Source organism: Durio zibethinus, chromosome 16 (genome assembly GCF_047325235.1).
Source record: "Durio zibethinus cultivar Kanyao isolate XHJ-2024 chromosome 16, ASM4732523v1, whole genome shotgun sequence".
In the NCBI taxonomy this organism is placed as follows: domain Eukaryota; kingdom Viridiplantae; phylum Streptophyta; class Magnoliopsida; order Malvales; family Malvaceae; genus Durio; species Durio zibethinus.
Genome location: NC_143177.1, coordinates 24,085,284 through 24,102,718, shown reverse-complemented (window position 1 = coordinate 24,102,718; position 17,435 = coordinate 24,085,284). Strand labels below are relative to the sequence as shown.

The 17,435-nt window shown below is 34.5% G+C and overlaps 4 protein-coding genes across 8 annotated transcripts; all 4 read right to left on the bottom strand.

Annotated features, from left to right (window-relative positions):
- Positions 1 to 1,108: 1,108 nt before the first annotated feature.
- Positions 1,109 to 3,466, bottom strand: LOC111297769 (eukaryotic translation initiation factor 4B3-like). Its single transcript, XM_022892401.2, has 2 exons — positions 2,302 to 3,466; positions 1,109 to 1,533 (listed from the first exon to the last, which is right to left on the bottom strand). Exons 1-2 carry the CDS (start codon positions 3,372 to 3,374, stop codon positions 1,494 to 1,496), a joined length of 1,113 nt encoding a protein of 370 aa, XP_022748136.1. The 5' UTR covers positions 3,375 to 3,466; the 3' UTR covers positions 1,109 to 1,493.
- Positions 3,467 to 4,765: 1,299 nt separating this feature from the next.
- On the bottom strand, positions 4,766 to 8,622 carry LOC111297738 (putative magnesium transporter NIPA6). Of its 4 annotated transcripts, XM_022892389.2 has the most exons (10): positions 8,201 to 8,622; positions 7,990 to 8,049; positions 7,514 to 7,570; positions 7,304 to 7,394; positions 7,046 to 7,206; positions 6,828 to 6,955; positions 6,585 to 6,722; positions 5,947 to 6,039; positions 5,733 to 5,850; positions 4,766 to 5,311 (listed from the first exon to the last, which is right to left on the bottom strand). In XM_022892389.2, exons 3-10 carry the CDS (start codon positions 7,521 to 7,523, stop codon positions 5,217 to 5,219), a joined length of 834 nt encoding a protein of 277 aa, XP_022748124.2. In that variant the 5' UTR covers positions 7,524 to 7,570; positions 7,990 to 8,049; positions 8,201 to 8,622; the 3' UTR covers positions 4,766 to 5,216. The 4 variants fall into 4 exon arrangements, with proteins under 4 accessions (XP_022748124.2, XP_022748131.2, XP_022748110.2 ...); XM_022892396.2 differs by lacking the exon at positions 7,990 to 8,049 and having other exon boundaries at positions 8,201 to 8,608; XM_022892375.2 differs by lacking the exon at positions 7,990 to 8,049 and having other exon boundaries at positions 8,218 to 8,605.
- Positions 8,623 to 10,857: 2,235 nt separating this feature from the next.
- Positions 10,858 to 11,962, bottom strand: LOC111298734 (peptidyl-prolyl cis-trans isomerase 2-like). Of its 2 annotated transcripts, none has more exons than XM_089745580.1 (2): positions 11,251 to 11,962; positions 10,858 to 11,122 (listed from the first exon to the last, which is right to left on the bottom strand). In XM_089745580.1, exon 1 carries the CDS (start codon positions 11,884 to 11,886, stop codon positions 11,365 to 11,367), a length of 522 nt encoding a protein of 173 aa, XP_089601706.1. In that variant the 5' UTR covers positions 11,887 to 11,962; the 3' UTR covers positions 10,858 to 11,122; positions 11,251 to 11,364. The 2 variants fall into 2 exon arrangements, with proteins under 2 accessions (XP_089601706.1, XP_089601705.1); XM_089745579.1 differs by having other exon boundaries at positions 10,858 to 11,111.
- A 2,427-nt stretch (positions 11,963 to 14,389) lies between these two features.
- LOC111298733 (uncharacterized) lies at positions 14,390 to 16,310 on the bottom strand. Its single transcript, XM_022893460.2, has 2 exons — positions 16,042 to 16,310; positions 14,390 to 15,904 (listed from the first exon to the last, which is right to left on the bottom strand). Exons 1-2 carry the CDS (start codon positions 16,205 to 16,207, stop codon positions 14,694 to 14,696), a joined length of 1,377 nt encoding a protein of 458 aa, XP_022749195.2. The 5' UTR covers positions 16,208 to 16,310; the 3' UTR covers positions 14,390 to 14,693.
- Positions 16,311 to 17,435: the final 1,125 nt, after the last annotated feature.

The following is a 17,435-nucleotide window of genomic DNA, read 5'->3' as shown; positions in this document are numbered from 1 at the left end:
TTCAACAAGTCTGATCTCTAGCTTTCACATCTTTAAACTTTTCTACTCACATGGATTCACCAAAAAGTACAAATGTGGAATGTTAGCATGAAATTGTACGCTTGCACGTGTGTAATATGAGCATGGGGGCAATGTTTGCCCCGAGTCTGGTGCACATGTAGATTCCCTTATAAACACAGCTTTAAAGTCTACATGTGAACCAGTCTGGTGGTTAGGGGTGGGCTTCCCTGAACGCATTGCTTGAGAAAGCTGTAATATCGATCAACATCTTAGCCCCATAGTGGGAACGTGAAGAAAAACACAGGTGACAACATCGTCATTTTCGATTGAGCCAACTCATTAAATTTAACTGAAGCTACCAACGCCATTGGCTTTGCAGGCCAATTTGCCTTCAATCATGCTTCCCAGTTCTCTAGAACTCCATTCCTTGCAACATACTTACAAGCCTACATGTCCTTGAAAATAGGGCACGTGCAATAAATAGTTACCTGTACAGCTCTCAATTTACAACCATAACTTAAAACTTGGGCAAATGTCAAGCTGCCGCCAGGCGTCTCTTATTGAATTCACCCGACCTCCAAGGAGTAACCCTAGAATTCTGTCTGTTTTCTGGGTTTGGAAAAGTGTGGATTTTCAAGAGCGAGAATCTTATAAAACTTGGGCAAATGTCAAGCTATCTCATCAGGGTATCAAGTTGTGCCATGCCTAGTAAAAAAAAAGTTTATCATCCCAGAATGTCTATAACTGACCTCAGACAACCCTTTTTACAGTTAAACCAAACATAAGTCATTTTAAATTGGTCGGAGAAAAAATCACCTAATAACAAGTCTACTGCAATGGTTTCTTCTGCACAACATGTGTCTTTAGAAAGTCACTACACTGTTCTTATCACTTTTGCACTTGAATGCCTAAATAACATGGCTTCTCCTAGAGTTGGCCGGGTTTTGCGTTAAATGTGTTAGGTTAAAACTTAGAAACGATGTGTGCTTCATAAACTTGCCAAAAGGTTCCAATAGGCTATAAGCTCAAACTTAAGAGTTCTAAATGGTGGAGAGCATAAGAATCTTCTATGACACGCTCAAAGACCAAAGTAAACAAGAACAAAAACTTAAAACATGAACAATAATACATTGAAACAAGAACAAAAAAATTAATACATGAACAATAAAACATTGATTTACTTGGTCACCAACCAAAACAATTATAATCTTAACTCATGCTCACAATATAAAAGAAAACAACAAAAAATAATAACTCTGATAGCATGGGCAACTATTAACAACACTCCTACAAACAAGACATGTTTGACCAAGCCAATGCAACTAATTCAATGCCTACCAAAATTGTTTAAATACTGCCTTGACAGCAATAACGGTCATAAAAAAAGAAAAACAAGTCTCATCAACTCAACAAATTAGACATCCAAAAAGTTCAAAAGAAGTTTTCTTCTTGCTTTCTGTGGAACTAAGCTTCGAATTTGTAAATCTCTATCTTCAATTCTCTTCAAAATGGCCATTCTCCATTTCCTCACCACTGGATCCCAAAAGAAAAAAAAAATTCAGAGTTAGCATGTCATGTTGTTGCAACACACAGTTAATGAACTGACAAAGTTTTACAAAAAAGTGAACTCAAACTGGTCCTGAATTCAAAAGAAGGATCTGACACGCAGGCTTTGCATGGACAAGATAAAATGTATGTGCATTTTTTTAGAGGGGAAAGGGCTGTTGAAAACAAGCATCAGTTTGTTAATTACCACGATATCTGGTTATGGAAAAGTATAACAACTAACAAGTACTCCAACTCTTTCACTAGAATGGAAACACTTCAGTATCCATGCTTTAGATTTATCATAAACACCTATACAAACAGGAGAGATGAAAAAAGATGCATGATTATACGTGCATTTATCTAGTTAAAATCAAATTCATTTCCTAGAATCCCTAGCCTAAAAGAAATACAGTTCAAGTATTGCTACATACATAGGAAAACACTGTTCTAAGATAATTGTGGCAGGCAAAAATACAATTATGCTACTTTTATTCTGTTTCTTAAGATCAAAATGAGTTTGAAATAATAAAAGTAAGACCATGAAAGAAACCAACATATCAAGTAAAACGTATTAAACTTTATGAGAGGGAACAAAATGCCCTGGAAATATATAAACAGTTAATATCTGAAACCAACAAGCTTCATAGTGAAGAAAACACGCTCCTACACAATTTATGGATGCCTTAAACAATAAACAAAAATAGCAATATCTCAAATTAACCAAGCAATCAAATTTCAGCTAATTAAACAAACCTTTGGGGTTGATCAGCATCAGCAGCAGCCTCAACAGAGTCACTCTTCCTCCAGCTCCTTTCCACCGGGGCACGTCCATTCCCGAAACTTGCCTTTCCTCCTCTCTCTTTCTCTGTAACAGCCACTGTCTCTTTAATCCTCTGAGTTTCCAGCTTCTCATCAATCTCTTTCCAATCTTTCCCCTTTTCCTTCAACACCTCCTCTCTCGGCCTCGCCTCGCCAAAAGGATTTGCCCCTTTGGGCTTGGCAACAGTCGCCTCCTTTTTACCCTCCTCGTTTACAGGAACCGTACGTGGCTGAAGTACAAGCTTTGGCCTAACTCCGCCACTACCAGAAGCACTGCCACTCTCGTCCTTTTTCTTTCCCCAATTATCCAAATCCCTCGGCGAATCCCTCGATTGAAGTGAATCAAAACTGCTTCTTCTTTCAAAACCCCCACCAAATCTCCGTGGCGGTGCCTCATTGGCGCTTTTATAACTCTTATTAGCTGCCCAGTTATCTACCCCATCGGCTTTCGATTGTGAATCAAAGAATCCTCCCCCTCTCTCTCTCCTCTCAAATCCACCCCCAAATCCGTTCCCAGTGGGTGTCGATTTCTTAGCCGAGGCCCAATTATCGATCTCATCAGCGCGTGAGGGAGCAATTTCTCGATTGGAATCTCTATTCGAAACCCTAGAAGATCCCCATCTACTATTACTGGACGAATCATCGACGTTGGCATTGTATCTGTTCGAACTATAGGATTTAAAACCACCGCCAACACGGTTACGATCGAGTTCCTCAGGGGAGCGTTCGCGAGGGCCAGTAGGGAGCCCGAGGAGGTCCTCGTGAGTGAGACGGGTTGGCTCACTCGGCTTAGCAGAGCCGTAGGTATTAAATTCAGCTAGAGATAGGGCTTGGCCCTTCTTTTTCTTGCCCTTGGTGGTGGCGGCGGAGGCTAAAGTAGGGTAATCCACGAGTTTTTCGGTGGAAGAAACGACGCCACTATGTTGTTGGTGTTCAGCCTCATGTTCTTCGGCGTCGAGAGCCCACGCGCCGGGCTTTCCCCAAGGAGAAGAGACAGTTGCCGCCATGATCTTTCTTTTCTTGTCGGGAGGGTGCGCTGGCTTTGTTTCAAAGCTTGCGTTTTTTGTTTTGGTTGTTTAAGCTTGCGTTAGATGGCAGCGAAAAGGATAGTGAAGGAGAAGCGCTTTTATAGATGATGGGATTTGATCGGACGGTCGAGGAAATTTTATAAGATGAAAATGGAATGTTGGGACTTTTATTCCTCGAAGTTAATTGTTTTCCTTTTCCTTATCGGAGTGGGAAACTGATTGCTGTATTTTCATGGGAATTGAAATCTACGTGAACCATTCGATATAAAAGAATTATTTTTTAAAAGTTTATTGGTAGAATTTTTTTTTTATAAATATTTATATATGTTTGTGGCTGATTTTTTTAATACACCCCATAAAATTTTTAAATTATGAGGTTTAATTTTGGGAATAATTTTAATTATTTTTTTAATTGTTAATTTTTGAATTTTGATAATTAAAATTAAAATTTAAATATTTTATAAACAAACTACATGATTTATGACAATTATTTTTTGTTTTTATATTTTTATCTAAAAAATTAATGAGAGACTTTTATATTTTTACTTTTAAAAACTAAATTAAAAGTTAAAAATGATATTTTCATTTTTTTTTATGAATTAGTCTAATAATTATTAGTGGACGTGATTAGAGGAATAAATAAGATACCAATAATTGCAAATTATTTAAATTTGATTTAAATAAAATTTAAATTCGATTTGATTATTATAAAAATAAACTCAAACTCAAACAATTTAATTTATTGAAAGAGTTAAATTTAAGCATATTAACGCACAATTTTTAATAACTCACGAATTAAATCAAATTTTTATATTTTAATTATTTTAATTAAAAAATTATTATTTTACTTTTATATATATCAATTTAACTTAAAATATAAATAATTAAATTTAAAATCAAACATGAAAATCAAACTTATTTTTTTTTTTTATTTGATAAACGAATTTAATTAAATAAATTCAAATAATTTAATTCTTATGTCAAATTAAGCTCAAATTTAAAAATTAAGCTTAAATCGAATTTAAGCAAATTTCAAACGAATTCCAAATTGAATTCAAAATTCTTATCATATCAATTTGATTTAACTCAATTACACCCCATACATGATAAAAACATTAATTAGTAATTAATAGTAGTAATTGTTAAATTAGACTTGAATTATGCAGTCAAAGAGACATTTTCCAAAGGGCAACTGGGCTGGAATTGGATTAACCTTTTGTTATTTTTGTAAAACGACAGACATCTGTTTCTCAGCCTCAGCCTCTCTTTTTAGAAAGGTGTTGCTCACTTCTAAAGCCGATTCCTGGAATCCAAATGTTTGGAAAGTTATGGACAGATAACCAAAAGCTTCATTTTAATGCACCAAAAGCTTCAATCACGGCAAAGATTTTTTGTATGAATAAAAACTAGAAACCAAAAGAATTTTGACCCACACTTCACAGAAAATTCTAAAAGAATCAAGAAAACCCGAATCATTACAACCCCTCAACCAAAGAAGAATAGCTTTCTTTATGTACAGATGAGATGGATTACCATGGCAAAGGGAATGAGATCACCACTGTCAAATGGGAATTTATACTGCATTAAACTCCTCGTTCCAAGTTGACAATGATGCGAGAATTCACGAAGCATTAACTGATTCCATTTGGAGTCTTGTTAGCGAGTCATTAGGGAAAGGCATCTCGGAAACTACCTTTCTGGCTTTTGTTGACATCCCCAAATTTTGTCTGAGAACAAGGAACTCTCTGGCTTTCCACATATTCTATCCAGATTAATGTTCGTCCAACAGAGATCAGAACACTAATCTTTGAAGGAGAAAACTCATGGCTCATAATACTCTGAACTGCGTAGAGTGATTAAATGTTCATCTTCAGGGCTCTTCATGGAATCGCTACTAACATACCATGTCACAGTTCCTGCAATGTAAAGGCTCTACCATAAGCTCAAGTGAAAAGGCTAACATGCCAACAAAATATGATTATTTACTTGAATAGTTGACAAAGCATTTTCAAACAGGTTGCATAGAAAGTTGAAGAAACTCCAGGTTTGCAGTCTCACTTTGCACATGCAATTCAATGAAAGTCTACCTGAGTAGTTCAAATATCTATAAAGTTTCAACATGTATGGTTATCCGGCACATACAAGGGAGTCCAAATTCATTTTGCTCAACCAAGGAAACAAGTGAAATGGTGGGGTGGGGATGGCCCATCCCATACAGGACATCCTTGTAGTCAATAGCAGGAGGAGGGCAACTCATGAAATTTAAAGTTTGACCTCTCTGGCCCAAAAAAAAGGGAATCAAAAAGAGTGGGGGGAAAGGATAAGTTCTACACATACCTACTGGTGGAGGTGGCTCCTGTTCTCTTGTTGCATGAAGTATGATTGTTCCAGAGAGTACAGTGATGAATCCACATATCTCAGAGGCAATACTGCTCACATTTTGGCCTGACCAGTCCTGTAAAAAGAACAAGATAACACACTCAGTTCAGTTTGTGCTCATCATTTCCTGTAGTTGAGGATAAATTCAAGAGGGATGAATTAAATAATTTACCTTAAACATGATTACACTTGCAATAATGGTCAAAGTTGTGAACATCACATAGTATACAGGAGAAACAATTGCAGCATTGAATGTATCCAAGGCCTACAACAAAGCCACATACTCTTCAGTCAAAAACAAAAGCCAACCAGCCATTCTATTTGAAAGATAAATGTCTTCGAAAGCATTGTGACTTACATGAGAAGTAAAAGATAAGGCTAATAGTCATAGATATACTCAGGGCTGATTTTGCATACAAGGATATTTTCCATGTTCAAATACCAACTGTAACTAAGTTTGGCCGGGTAATACAAAAGGATTAAATGCAGAATTCATTCAACAGAGGATACTTTGGAAGAAGCAACACGTTGCATGTAAATTTCTTATCACATATATTTAAAAATTGTAAGTACTTCTCGGATTTAGAATAGGAGATTTTTATCTATATGGTCAATTATGAATTCAATTGATTAAGTTGCCATACCTGATATGCAATAATTAATGTACCCTATGACACAAGTATGCCAGCTAGTAGGTAAAGGATATGTATTTCATTACCATGGTGGTCATTCACTCAAAAGAAGTTAAAAAAGAAGCTTAAATTTTATAGGAACAGACACCCACCAAGGCACATAATCAATAACACTAACCTTATTTAGGTAATTTAATTGTGTAATGACACAGATTGAAGCAACTGTAAGAAAAAACCAAGTTTGGGGGTAAGCTATCTGACTTATCCCATCCAATGTAAGCTTTATAGCAATTCCAATGGCTTTGATGCTTACAACCTGTGACAGCACCCAAGAAACGCTGTTACATTATGCTTACAGCATTGTAACTACCATGGAGCTATTCAAAAGTGTCAATAGAAGTTCATAAGGAGATCTACATACCGTAAGAGAACCCATTAAGGAACAAATTCCCAAATAAACCAGTATATTTGTCTGCCCATAACGAGGTTCAAAATACAAAACCAAAGCTAAAACTATTGAAAGTGTAGTTGCTACATAGATTAGAAAAGCTGCCATAGACAAGAAAAGGAGCAATAATTAATTACTCATGATGAGAGTTGAACAGAAAAGAATAACAAATATAAAGAAAAGATCTAAACCTGGTTGTGTAGCTAGAGTCCAAATTTCTTGTACAGAACTTGGAGTATGCTCTTGTGGTGCATGAATTACAATCACTACCGAACCTACAATGCAGGACACACATCCTACAATCCCCATTTTCTGAATTCGTTCCTTCAACATAAAGTGTGCCAGACAAGCACTGTTCAAATTTATCAAGCATGTCAGTTACCATAAACATATAAATAAATAATTCTGATTTAAATCTAAAGAAGTTAGCGCAAACAGAAGAAGCTTACCTCACAATTATACTTAGCGCACCAAGCGGGGTAACTAGAACCGCAGGAGCATACACGTAAGCCACGAAATTCGCAACCTCTCCAATAATCACTATTTCCAAAAAAAAGAGTTCACAAAAATGAAACTCAAAAATCAATTTAAGAAGGAACGTGATTTCATTCTTATATATTCGGAGAAAAAAATAATCTTACAGCAAGTAATAAACTTACTTGTTATCATGCCCGCCCACCAAAGTGGCTCTAATAAGTATGTATAGCCTCCAACTCCTACATTATACATACAAACACAAAAAAGAAAGTGAATTTCATTAATAATACTATTCATTTTTGTATTGCACAATCTCAATAGCTATCTGCTGATCGAACAATGCAGTACATAAGAATCAAAAACACATTAAATCTTACTACTTGAAAAGTTTAAACCTTTACATAATAAAAAATTCTGAATTATTGGGAAATTCTTTACTAATTAATTATCCAATCAAAACACTAAAGAAAGCACACGGTATGAATTGATTGGACATATCCCATTTTTTCCCTAAATTTCCTTCTAAATTGAAGGTTTTAAATCTGAAAATGGATGTCACAAATTCAACAGTAAGGTCCTAAGTGAACACATTCAAGAACAATGGATACAAAATTAAGCAAAGCAAGCAAACTCAAGCTAGATTAGGATTCCACCTCACCTCCAGTGCAGTGCGATTGAGCTCACCGCAACCAATTGAATCCAAATGCCAAATGCCAAACTCCAGTGACATAAATTCAGCATAAATTTCTCATTAAATTTTTTTTCAATTACAATTACGATAACTTTTATTATTATTTTTATTTTCACCGTCCATCAAACGAAGCCTCAATCGATATTGACCTATAAAATAAAGGATTAAAAATAATTACCAAGAAAAAAGCCAGACCTGCGCGAGTACCCGAAGCGCCAGCACGCTTGAGCCCTTTCTTCTTCAAAATAAAACTGGAGCCGATAAACGCGCTCGAAGCCACTGCTAATATAACTCCCTTCGAATTGTCCGACAATCCCATCTCTCTCTTTAATCACATCAATCAAGCTTCAATTGGTTTTGTTTTTCAACGATAAAAAATGGAAGAATGGGAACTCGAATTCCCGCCAAAAGAAGAGCTGGAATTGGAGCGACGGCTCAAATGAACGGCTTTTGACTCTGCAACGCAGCGTTTTAGTCGAGATTTAGTTTAGCTGTGACTTTTCAGAAAGAAAGAAAGAAAGAGAAGCCCTCTTTCTCTTGAAGCAGGAAGCCTCTAACTCAAATTTTTTTATTATTTTTGTGTGTTGTCGGAAACTTCCCATTTTTTTTTTTATAAGCCACATAAATTTATTATGATCCCCTGCTTCACGCATTTTTTATTAACTTACACTCGGCCTTCACCTAATCGTTGATTCGATCATATAAAGAGTTCAATATTATGTTTTTTGCGAACTGCTTTTCCGTATTGGGTTTTGCTGCATAAACGAATTGACAATATTACCCTTCCAAGAAGCGTACTTTAATTGTCGGAAGGCTTATCAGAATCTGATGGGTAGAAACGTAATTTTTGAAATATAGATTTGAAGAGGTTGTTTGGTTGGTCTGAGGTTAGGTTGACGACTCAACTCAACTCAAAACTAACGGTTTTTATCCGATTCGACAGGATTAAATCGAGATTAAGTTTTAAGTAAACTTGTTTTAATCCGATATATATAATTTTTTATTATTTATTTAATTTTATATTTATATTTAAAAATAATATTTTATTAATTTTAAATTAAGTCAATTACGATTTTATTCATGACTGCCCTTGTTACCTCCTGTCTTTGTTGACTGAAGTTGCAACAAAGTTTATTCCGTTTTAGCTGTAGGAGTTTGAATTCGTGTAAAGATGTGATAAGATAATTATTTTTTAAAATAATGTTTTTAATGGTTAGGTATAATTATGGAGATGCAGACATGAAGCTGCTTGTGAAAAGCAACTTTAATTGTGATTGGTTTGTAAGAAAAGATTTGGCTGATGAATGGAGAGGACCTAGGGACGAACCAACAGGATGATCAAACCTTTTAACCAGCTGCTGCGGCAGCGTGAGGTTTTTGGGTGATCAAATAGTGGGAGTCTTACATTAAAGACGGGGAAGAGATCAACTGAATCTGAGGAAACTTTCCGAGTCTTTTACTATTGAAGAAAGCTTCCTAAGGTCCATTGTCAAAGTTTTTCCTACCAAGCTGTTGATCCATGTGGAAACAACAAGTTTAATGTTGTTAATGTAGTAAAATTGGCATGAAGATTAGAGCACCTTTCTTTAGAAAAACACTTGCCTGAAAAACTGGATAGCTGACACTACTGTTTCATTAAGAAAAGGTTTGGGTGTACAGATGTTTGTATTCCCCACTTTCATATTGAAAAAGGAATAGTGCTAGTACTTGTCCATGTGAATGAAGAACCAAATTTGACGGCCAACTTCAAGGCCCAGAAACAAAATTCAATCAAAGGCTTAGCCCAAAAGGAAAGAGCCTCCTTCGGTAAGTTTATGAGAGTTCACTCATAGGTATATTTAGTAATTTGTATATTTATATTATATAAAATATTAATAATTTACATATTAGTATCATATTCAATATAAAAATTACGTATCATAATTTATGTTTATACAAAAATATAAAATAAATTTTTTAATTTTATTAAATTTATTTAAAATTTTTATTAAAATTTTAAATTATCTCATTTTTATATTTGATATTCATATTGGTTTCCTGTTATATTTGAGATTGTCACATCTATTAATGGAAATTCAATGCTAATACCGTAAATAACCTTAGGCCTTAGTTAAACTACAAATTAAGCAAACTTAAACCTTCAATAGGCAATTAAAGCTTATTTGAAAATTTCACATCAACTATAAATTTATTGTACATTTGGATGAAAAAAATTTTAGAGTCGATCGGAAGGCGATTTTCATCAAACATTCAAATCAAGCATTAAGCATGGGAATATGGTTTGGAAAAATTACCCTATCAATTTGCAACTAAAAAAGGGGTAAATTAGCTAATGTTTGTTAAGTAACCGTTACCATTTTTAGTAGAGATTTTCTATTATCATATTTAGTGTAAAAGCGGAGTTAATATTAAATGCATGCATTTAAGTTATGTTTTATGTATAAGATTATTAATAAAATAAGATGATAATTATTTTATATCATATTTAATTTGTATCTAAAAATAATAATAAAATTGTAAAAAATATTAATATTCTCTTTATATAAAATTATTTAATTATTGTCAAGTAAAAAAAATTATTTTTAATAATGAGATTAAACTTACATATTCAATTATATCCTTAAAAATTACATTGATAATTTAAATTATATAAATTTTAAAAAATAATTTTAAATAAATAAATTATCTTATTTTAATTTTTACATACATCAAATATAAAATAATATAAAATAATATAATATTATTTAATTTAATCTTATTCATAATATTAATATTATATTATCTTACTCTGTTTATCTTATTATAATTTTATATTTCAAGCATTATCTTAACGCGTTGTATAAAAAACAGAGACAATTTGGCAGAAAATACATTACAACTCAAAACATTATTCCGCATGCTTCTATGTTGTATTATACATCAGCAAAGGCAAAAATATAGTACCAATGATTGAGTGAGCGACCCCCACGGCCCCACCCACGAAGACCATTAGGAAAAAAGGCTACCCGTTATTCATTACATCACCAGGCGATCGTTGTCTGCTCTTCTTTTGATTCTTTAACTGACACTTCATCCGTGGATCGGATCTCCTACACATTTCCTAAGATAAAATTAGTCATGGGCTGTGGCTAATGTCATAGCATGAAAAATCAAGAAACCCGATAAAGACCAAATGGATATTTTTATCTGAATAAAGGTAAGTATATGATGATTATGATAAAAACTTACGTTATTCATGGTAGTTCATAAAATCTACATAAAGAAAGTTCTTGAAAACGACATAGCCCAAACACAATGATCATAAAAAGAAGCATAAAAACCCCGAATTAAGTTTTTTTTTTTTTAAGAAAGCTGTCCACAGTCAGCAATAACAACAGGCTTCGAAGTCCTTCCACCGCTGGACCCAACCTTCTCAATGGCTCTAACCACATCCATGCCTTCAACAATTTGTCCAAACACGACGTGCTTTCCATCGAGCCACTCGGTCTTAGTCGTGCAAATGAAGAACTGAGATCCGTTAGTTCCGGGTCCAGCATTCGCCATGGAGAGGACGCCGGGTCCGGTATGCTTCTTGAGGAAGTTCTCGTCGGCGAACTTTGCTCCGTAGATGGATTCGCCTCCGGTTCCGTTTCCGGCTGTGAAGTCGCCTCCTTGGCACATGAAATTGGGGATCACGCGGTGGAAATTTGAGCCTTTGTAGTGAAGGGATTTGCCGCTACGGCCGACGCCTTTCTCGCCGGTGCAGAGGGCACGGAAGTTCTCCGCCGTGCGGGGAGTGCAATCAGCGAAGAGCTCCATCACAATCCGACCAGCCGGTTGGCCACCGATCGTCATGTCAAAGAAGACCTTAGGGTTTGAAGCCATAGTTGGAGAGAGAAGAAGTTAGTGTGTTTGGTGATTTATTTCGTTTTGTAGGGTAGTTAGGGTTACAAGAGAGAGAGAGAGAGAGAGATAGAAGGGATTTTATAGAGGAAGGAGAGGGATCTGGACTGTTGAGTGATGGACACGTGGGTTGTCGTGGCGGGGGAAGATTAACCAGGGTTAGTCTTTGGGATCCGAGGTGGGTTTGGTGGCATAGCCCTTTAATTCTTTGGGAGTGTCACTAAAACGACACCGTTTCTCTCAAAGATAAGGCAGTAAAGTAGTAAGAGTTTCATAGCCTACAAAGATCAGTTGCGTGCGTCCACATAAAAGATTAACCTGTAATTTTTAAATTGTAAATCGGCATCTTTTACAACCTTAACCCATGAATTTCATTGTTTTCGTTAGAGCGATAACTGTACATCAGATCAGATTTAATTTAATTTTTTTAATTAATATATATAATTATAAAATTTTATATTTATATTTATATTAAATTTTTATATAATTTGAATTAAATTTTATTCTATTTATTAGTTTTTTTAATTAATTTTTTATTTTTATATATTATTTAAATATAAAACTTTAATATATTTAAATAAATTTAAGTATTAAATAATTATTTTTATTTTATAAAATTTTAAAATATATAAAAAATAATAAAAATATATAATTCAATTCAATTCAATTTATTTTTTTATATTTTTTATCTAAATTTAATATATATATTTAATATCTAAATTTAATGTGAACCAATTAAAAACATTGATTTGAATCGAATTTATCATTATAATTATAAATGCATTTTTTATTTTTTTTACTCTAATTTTTACTGAAAAGTAGTGGGGTTGGATGGGCTCTCTTTGAAAAGAAGTACGGTATCACTTTGCCTAAAATATCAGTAACTGAACAACTATCGCTGCGACCAATGCCAAGCCAATTCTCCAAATGAATTTGAGGCTTCTCAGTTTACACAACGAAGATTATTGCATTTTAGGTAGATTTATTAATTTTAAATAATATAAAAATGATATAAATAAAAAATATAAAAATAATATAATTTAAAATTTTAATAAAAATTATAAATAAATTTTATAAAATAAAAAATATATATTTTATATTTTTGTATCGATATAAATTATGATACGTATTTATAACCTAAAACATAAATAAATATATAAATTTTTAATATTTTATATAATATAAATATATAAATTATCATATCTAATTTTGAATACTAATTTTAATACCCAAACCCTAACATCAACCAACCCCAACATCTCCGCCCGAATGAACCATGATTAGCGGAATTTGCTCGAGCAGTCGTCATGAAATTTGAGTGTGTTGTCACCTCTTAATGTTGACTTCTTCCAACTTAATTCCAATACACAATTAACAGCCCCATTTTTCACGCAAGAATTCAAGTACGTAATGTTTTGCAATGGTTTTCTTAATCAAGTATGATACGGTTTTCTTATTTGCTATTTGAATTTAATAAGCATAGAAGATAGTAGGTTTAATAATTCGTATATTTATATTATATAAAATATTAATAATTAATGTATTTATATCATATTTTATATAAAAATTATATATTATAATTTATATTGACACCAAAATATGAAATATAATTTTTTTTGTTTTGTTAAAAATATTTATAATTTTTATTAAAATTTTAAATCATATCATATTCATATTATTTATTCATATCATTTTAATATTATATCACCATATCGTATTTGAGATTGTCAGATTTAAAAAATAGCATCAACAAATAATAAAATATTAAAGTTATGATAGTGAGAATTGTTATTAAATTTTTCATTTTAATTATTATTCCCTTTCAATTACTTAGAATTAGATATATATATATATATATATATATATATTAGTGTTTCTAATGGGATAGCTCTTGAAACTTAAAATTTTTGGAGAAAAAATACGTATACCACAAAAGAAAAATATAGACTAATAAGTAAAAATTCGTAGTGACCCCATTTTCATCACCATGACGATATGGTTATGTACGTACCACGTACATAAAAAACCAGACTATAGAACTTCAATGAGAGCTACGGAAATGTATATTAACACAACCACACTACTTATGGCTTCCAGAAAGATTTGTTGGGACTTAGGGGCATCAATTATAAATGTTTGACACTCGACATATCCGGTCAAATGGTGCCTATCCATCTTTTTTTTTTTTTTTGTTCCCTTTCTATATAGATTGAAATGTAAATTTCATCCAAAAGAAGATGGAAAAAGTGTGACTTTCATCACGAAAAGGTGTTTGTTACTAAATTCATCTTTTTTGAGCTTTAATTTGAACATCAAAAGGAAATCATCCATGTCGACTTTTGCAGTTTTGGCTAAGCAAAAAGAAAAGAAGCAGCAACTTGGTGCACTATAGTCCTAATTATTTGATTATTTTTGTAAAAAAAAAAAAAATCGTAGTGTGCTGATAAGATAAAAATTATTGCTTAAATTAATTGAATTCAACTCGTTAGAAACTTAAATTACTATTATTGCAATAGAAAATTACAAATTCACACCTTATTGTGATAACCAAATAACAAAAACAATCTCCAAGCTTCCAACTTAATTTATCTGATATAAAGCATAAATTAACAATGAGCATAAGTCTTTCCTTCGTCTCTTAATTTAAACCTTTTTTTTTTTATTCTGCTTTCTTCATTTGTCACTCCTTGAAAGACTTTTATTGCATGCTGGGAATCGAACTTCTTCACACTAACCTTCATTAATTGCATCAAACAGTTCACTCTACTTGCACCTATCACCACAAGAGTTTAAGGATGATGTGGAGCAAATGGTGGCAATGGAGGCCATTTTCCGAACTTGGGGTGGTGGAAATACTTTGGAGGAATCTTGGGGAGAGGAGGGAGCTTAGGAAGGGGAGGGCATGGCTTCTTAGGGAATGGAGGAATCTTTGGAAGAGGTGGAAGTGGCTTCTTATAGACTGGAATTGGAGGAGGCTTGTAAACTGGAACTGGGGGAGGAAGTGGTTTCTCGTACACTGGAACTGGAGGGGGCTTATAGACTGGAGGCTTGTATATTGGAACTGGGGGAGGAAGTGGTTTCTTGTATACCGGAACTGGAGGAGGTTTATAGACCGGAGGCTTGTAGACTGGAACTGGAGGAGGAAGTGGTTTCTCGTATGGAGGGGGTTTATATACCGGAGGCTTGTAGACAGGAACCGGAGGAGGAAGTGGTTTCTCGTATGGAGGGGGTTTATATACCGGAGGCTTGTAGACAGGAACCGGAGGAGGAAGTGGTTTCTTATATACCGGGGGTTTGTAGATTGGAACTGGAGGAGGAAGTGGTTTTTCATATACTGGAACTGGAGGAGGCTTGTAGATTGGAACTGGAGGAGGAAGTGGTTTTTCATATACTGGAACTGGAGGAGGTTTGTAGATTGGAACTGGAGGAGGAAGTGGTTTCTTGTATACTGGAGGCTTGTAGATTGGAACTGGAGGTGGAAGTGGCTTTTCATATACTGGAACTGGAGGAGGTTTGTAGATTGGAACTGGGGGAGGAAGTGGTTTTTTGTATACTGGAACTGGTGGGGGTTTGTATATTGGGATTGGTGGCGGAAGAGGCTTCTTGTAGATTGGAGGGAGTAGTGGGTAATGATGGTGGAAGCTTTTCAATGGGGGAAGTGGTGGAAGCTTAGGCAGTGGAGGGTGCTTAAAGTGAGGCCAAAAGAAAGCTGAGGCACATGTTACTGGTGAGAATTTGAGCTTTCCTTTCGGCCCAAAGTTGTGTTTCTCATCACTTGTGGACTTGAAGACTATCTTGGAGGACTCCAGGCCATCATGGGCAGGGCAAGGTGCAGCTGATACACTGTGAAGCTGCGCATAGCATTCTTCCTTCAATTTGCCATCTTTAACCAAGTCCTCAGGAAGAGACACCTTGAAATTCCCTTGCTTATCAAGCTCGCCAGAACCTCGAGTTTTGAACTCCCCATTTTCTGGCTTGCAGTCTATGGTTACCCGAAGCCCTGGAAAGAGAAAAACAAATAGCATAAGATCAAAATTGCAATATCAGTGTTACTGGACCACATGTTTTAATGACCATTGTTCAGCAAAGCAGTGTAGCCAGCACATTTAAGATTTGACTAGGTGATCATAAAAATACCTGAAAATGCATGGCTAGTCTCGAACTTATTCTCTGCACAATCTGCACATTCTCCAACCCCGACTACCTCAACTGTTTTACCATCAACATTGCAAAAACTCGCTACAAATAGCAAGGACACCAAGAAGCACGCCAGTGCGCCTCCTCGAAATGGGAGGATCTGCATCGCGAAGCCAAGCTTTTACTGCCCCAAAACAGCAAACGACTAGGAAACCAAATCAAAGAATATCAGTTTATCAGCTTATGAGCTGATCAGGAGCAATGAGCTTGACTGCTCAGATTGATAGCAAGCCTTATTATATAATGATGTCAAGGGGAAGCCAATCCAAAGGCTCACCGACACCACACTTAAAGGCTTCACATGAGGTTAGGGACCCCTTCCCCTTTGTCCCTTAGAGATAACCTAGGGTTATGGTTTGAAAAAGATAGAAACGTGCTACACCGGCGATCATTGAGCAAATGACATTATCTTCATTGAATGAACTTTCAACTGCACACAGCTAAATTTTGCCGTGTTCTCATCTCTTTAAACCTACTTACTAACTTTCATAAATATTTTGCTTATGGAAAAATGTTGGTTGAATTACACAAATGGTCCTGCAAAATTGCATAATAACAAATCTGTAACATTAATATTTGGTTTTCTTGATCCCACATTATTGATGAGCCTGAAATGAGAGGAATGAGTGACAGAAGAGTTAGCAATTTGCATATATAATTAAGGAACATGACAGTTTCACGTGAATCAACCACAATGCCAACCACTTGACTAATACTATGGGTTGCAGTTCAACCATGACTTCACAATACCAGCTTATGGAGCAGAAGAAGAGACTCATTGAAATTTTGTAATTTTTTTTTCTTTTTGTTGACTTAAGCTTGGACACATGGCATACATTGCATATAAATTGACAGAACTGATGAGTCAAGTGACTCTTAATGAGCTAACAGCTAATAATCTAATTGATCATGGTGGAGGTGGACCATGTCTTCTGCCATCAAAAGAGATTTTAGTAGCTAAGACAAAAACGGCATTAGAAATGATAGCTTTTGAATAATTAAATATTTTCTGATAAATTTACATTTAATCACCATGTGCAGATTGCAGATAGGTGAGCTGTGTGATTGATTAAGTGCTTGCTACTGATAAAAGACTACTGATGGGACTATCATATACATCAGAAAAAAAATCAATAAATATGATTACATCAAAAGAAACTAAAGCATAAAGGCTGTTCCTCATAATCCAGAAAACAAAATCACGGTTTAATATTGAAAATTTAGGTATAAGTCACATACAAAATGTGGGGTCAAGCACTACATCTCAATTTCAACAAAGACATTATTGTAATTTATGCACCTTAATATTTGGTGAGAGGAATTGTGGATGATAT

Coding starts and splice junctions, on each gene's coding strand:
- LOC111297769 (XM_022892401.2), bottom strand. CDS start 3,374: ATGGCGGCAACTGTCTCTTCTCCTTGGGGAAAGCCCGGCGCGTGGGCT. Junction 1,534..2,301: donor GATGCTGATCAACCCCAAAG/GTTTGTTTAATT, acceptor TTTGGGATCCAG/TGGTGAGGAAATGGAGAATG.
- LOC111297738 (XM_022892375.2), bottom strand. CDS start 8,341: ATGGGATTGTCGGACAATTCGAAGGGAGTTATATTAGCAGTGGCTTCG. Junction 6,723..6,827: donor CCTTAATGGGTTCTCTTACG/GTATGTAGATCT, acceptor GTGCTGTCACAG/GTTGTAAGCATCAAAGCCAT. Junction 6,040..6,584: donor AATTAAATTACCTAAATAAG/GTTAGTGTTATT, acceptor GCTTTGTTGTAG/GCCTTGGATACATTCAATGC.
- LOC111298734 (XM_089745580.1), bottom strand. CDS start 11,886: ATGGCTTCAAACCCTAAGGTCTTCTTTGACATGACGATCGGTGGCCAA.
- LOC111298733 (XM_022893460.2), bottom strand. CDS start 16,207: ATGCAGATCCTCCCATTTCGAGGAGGCGCACTGGCGTGCTTCTTGGTG. Junction 15,905..16,041: donor GACTAGCCATGCATTTTCAG/GTATTTTTATGA, acceptor TTCTCTTTCCAG/GGCTTCGGGTAACCATAGAC.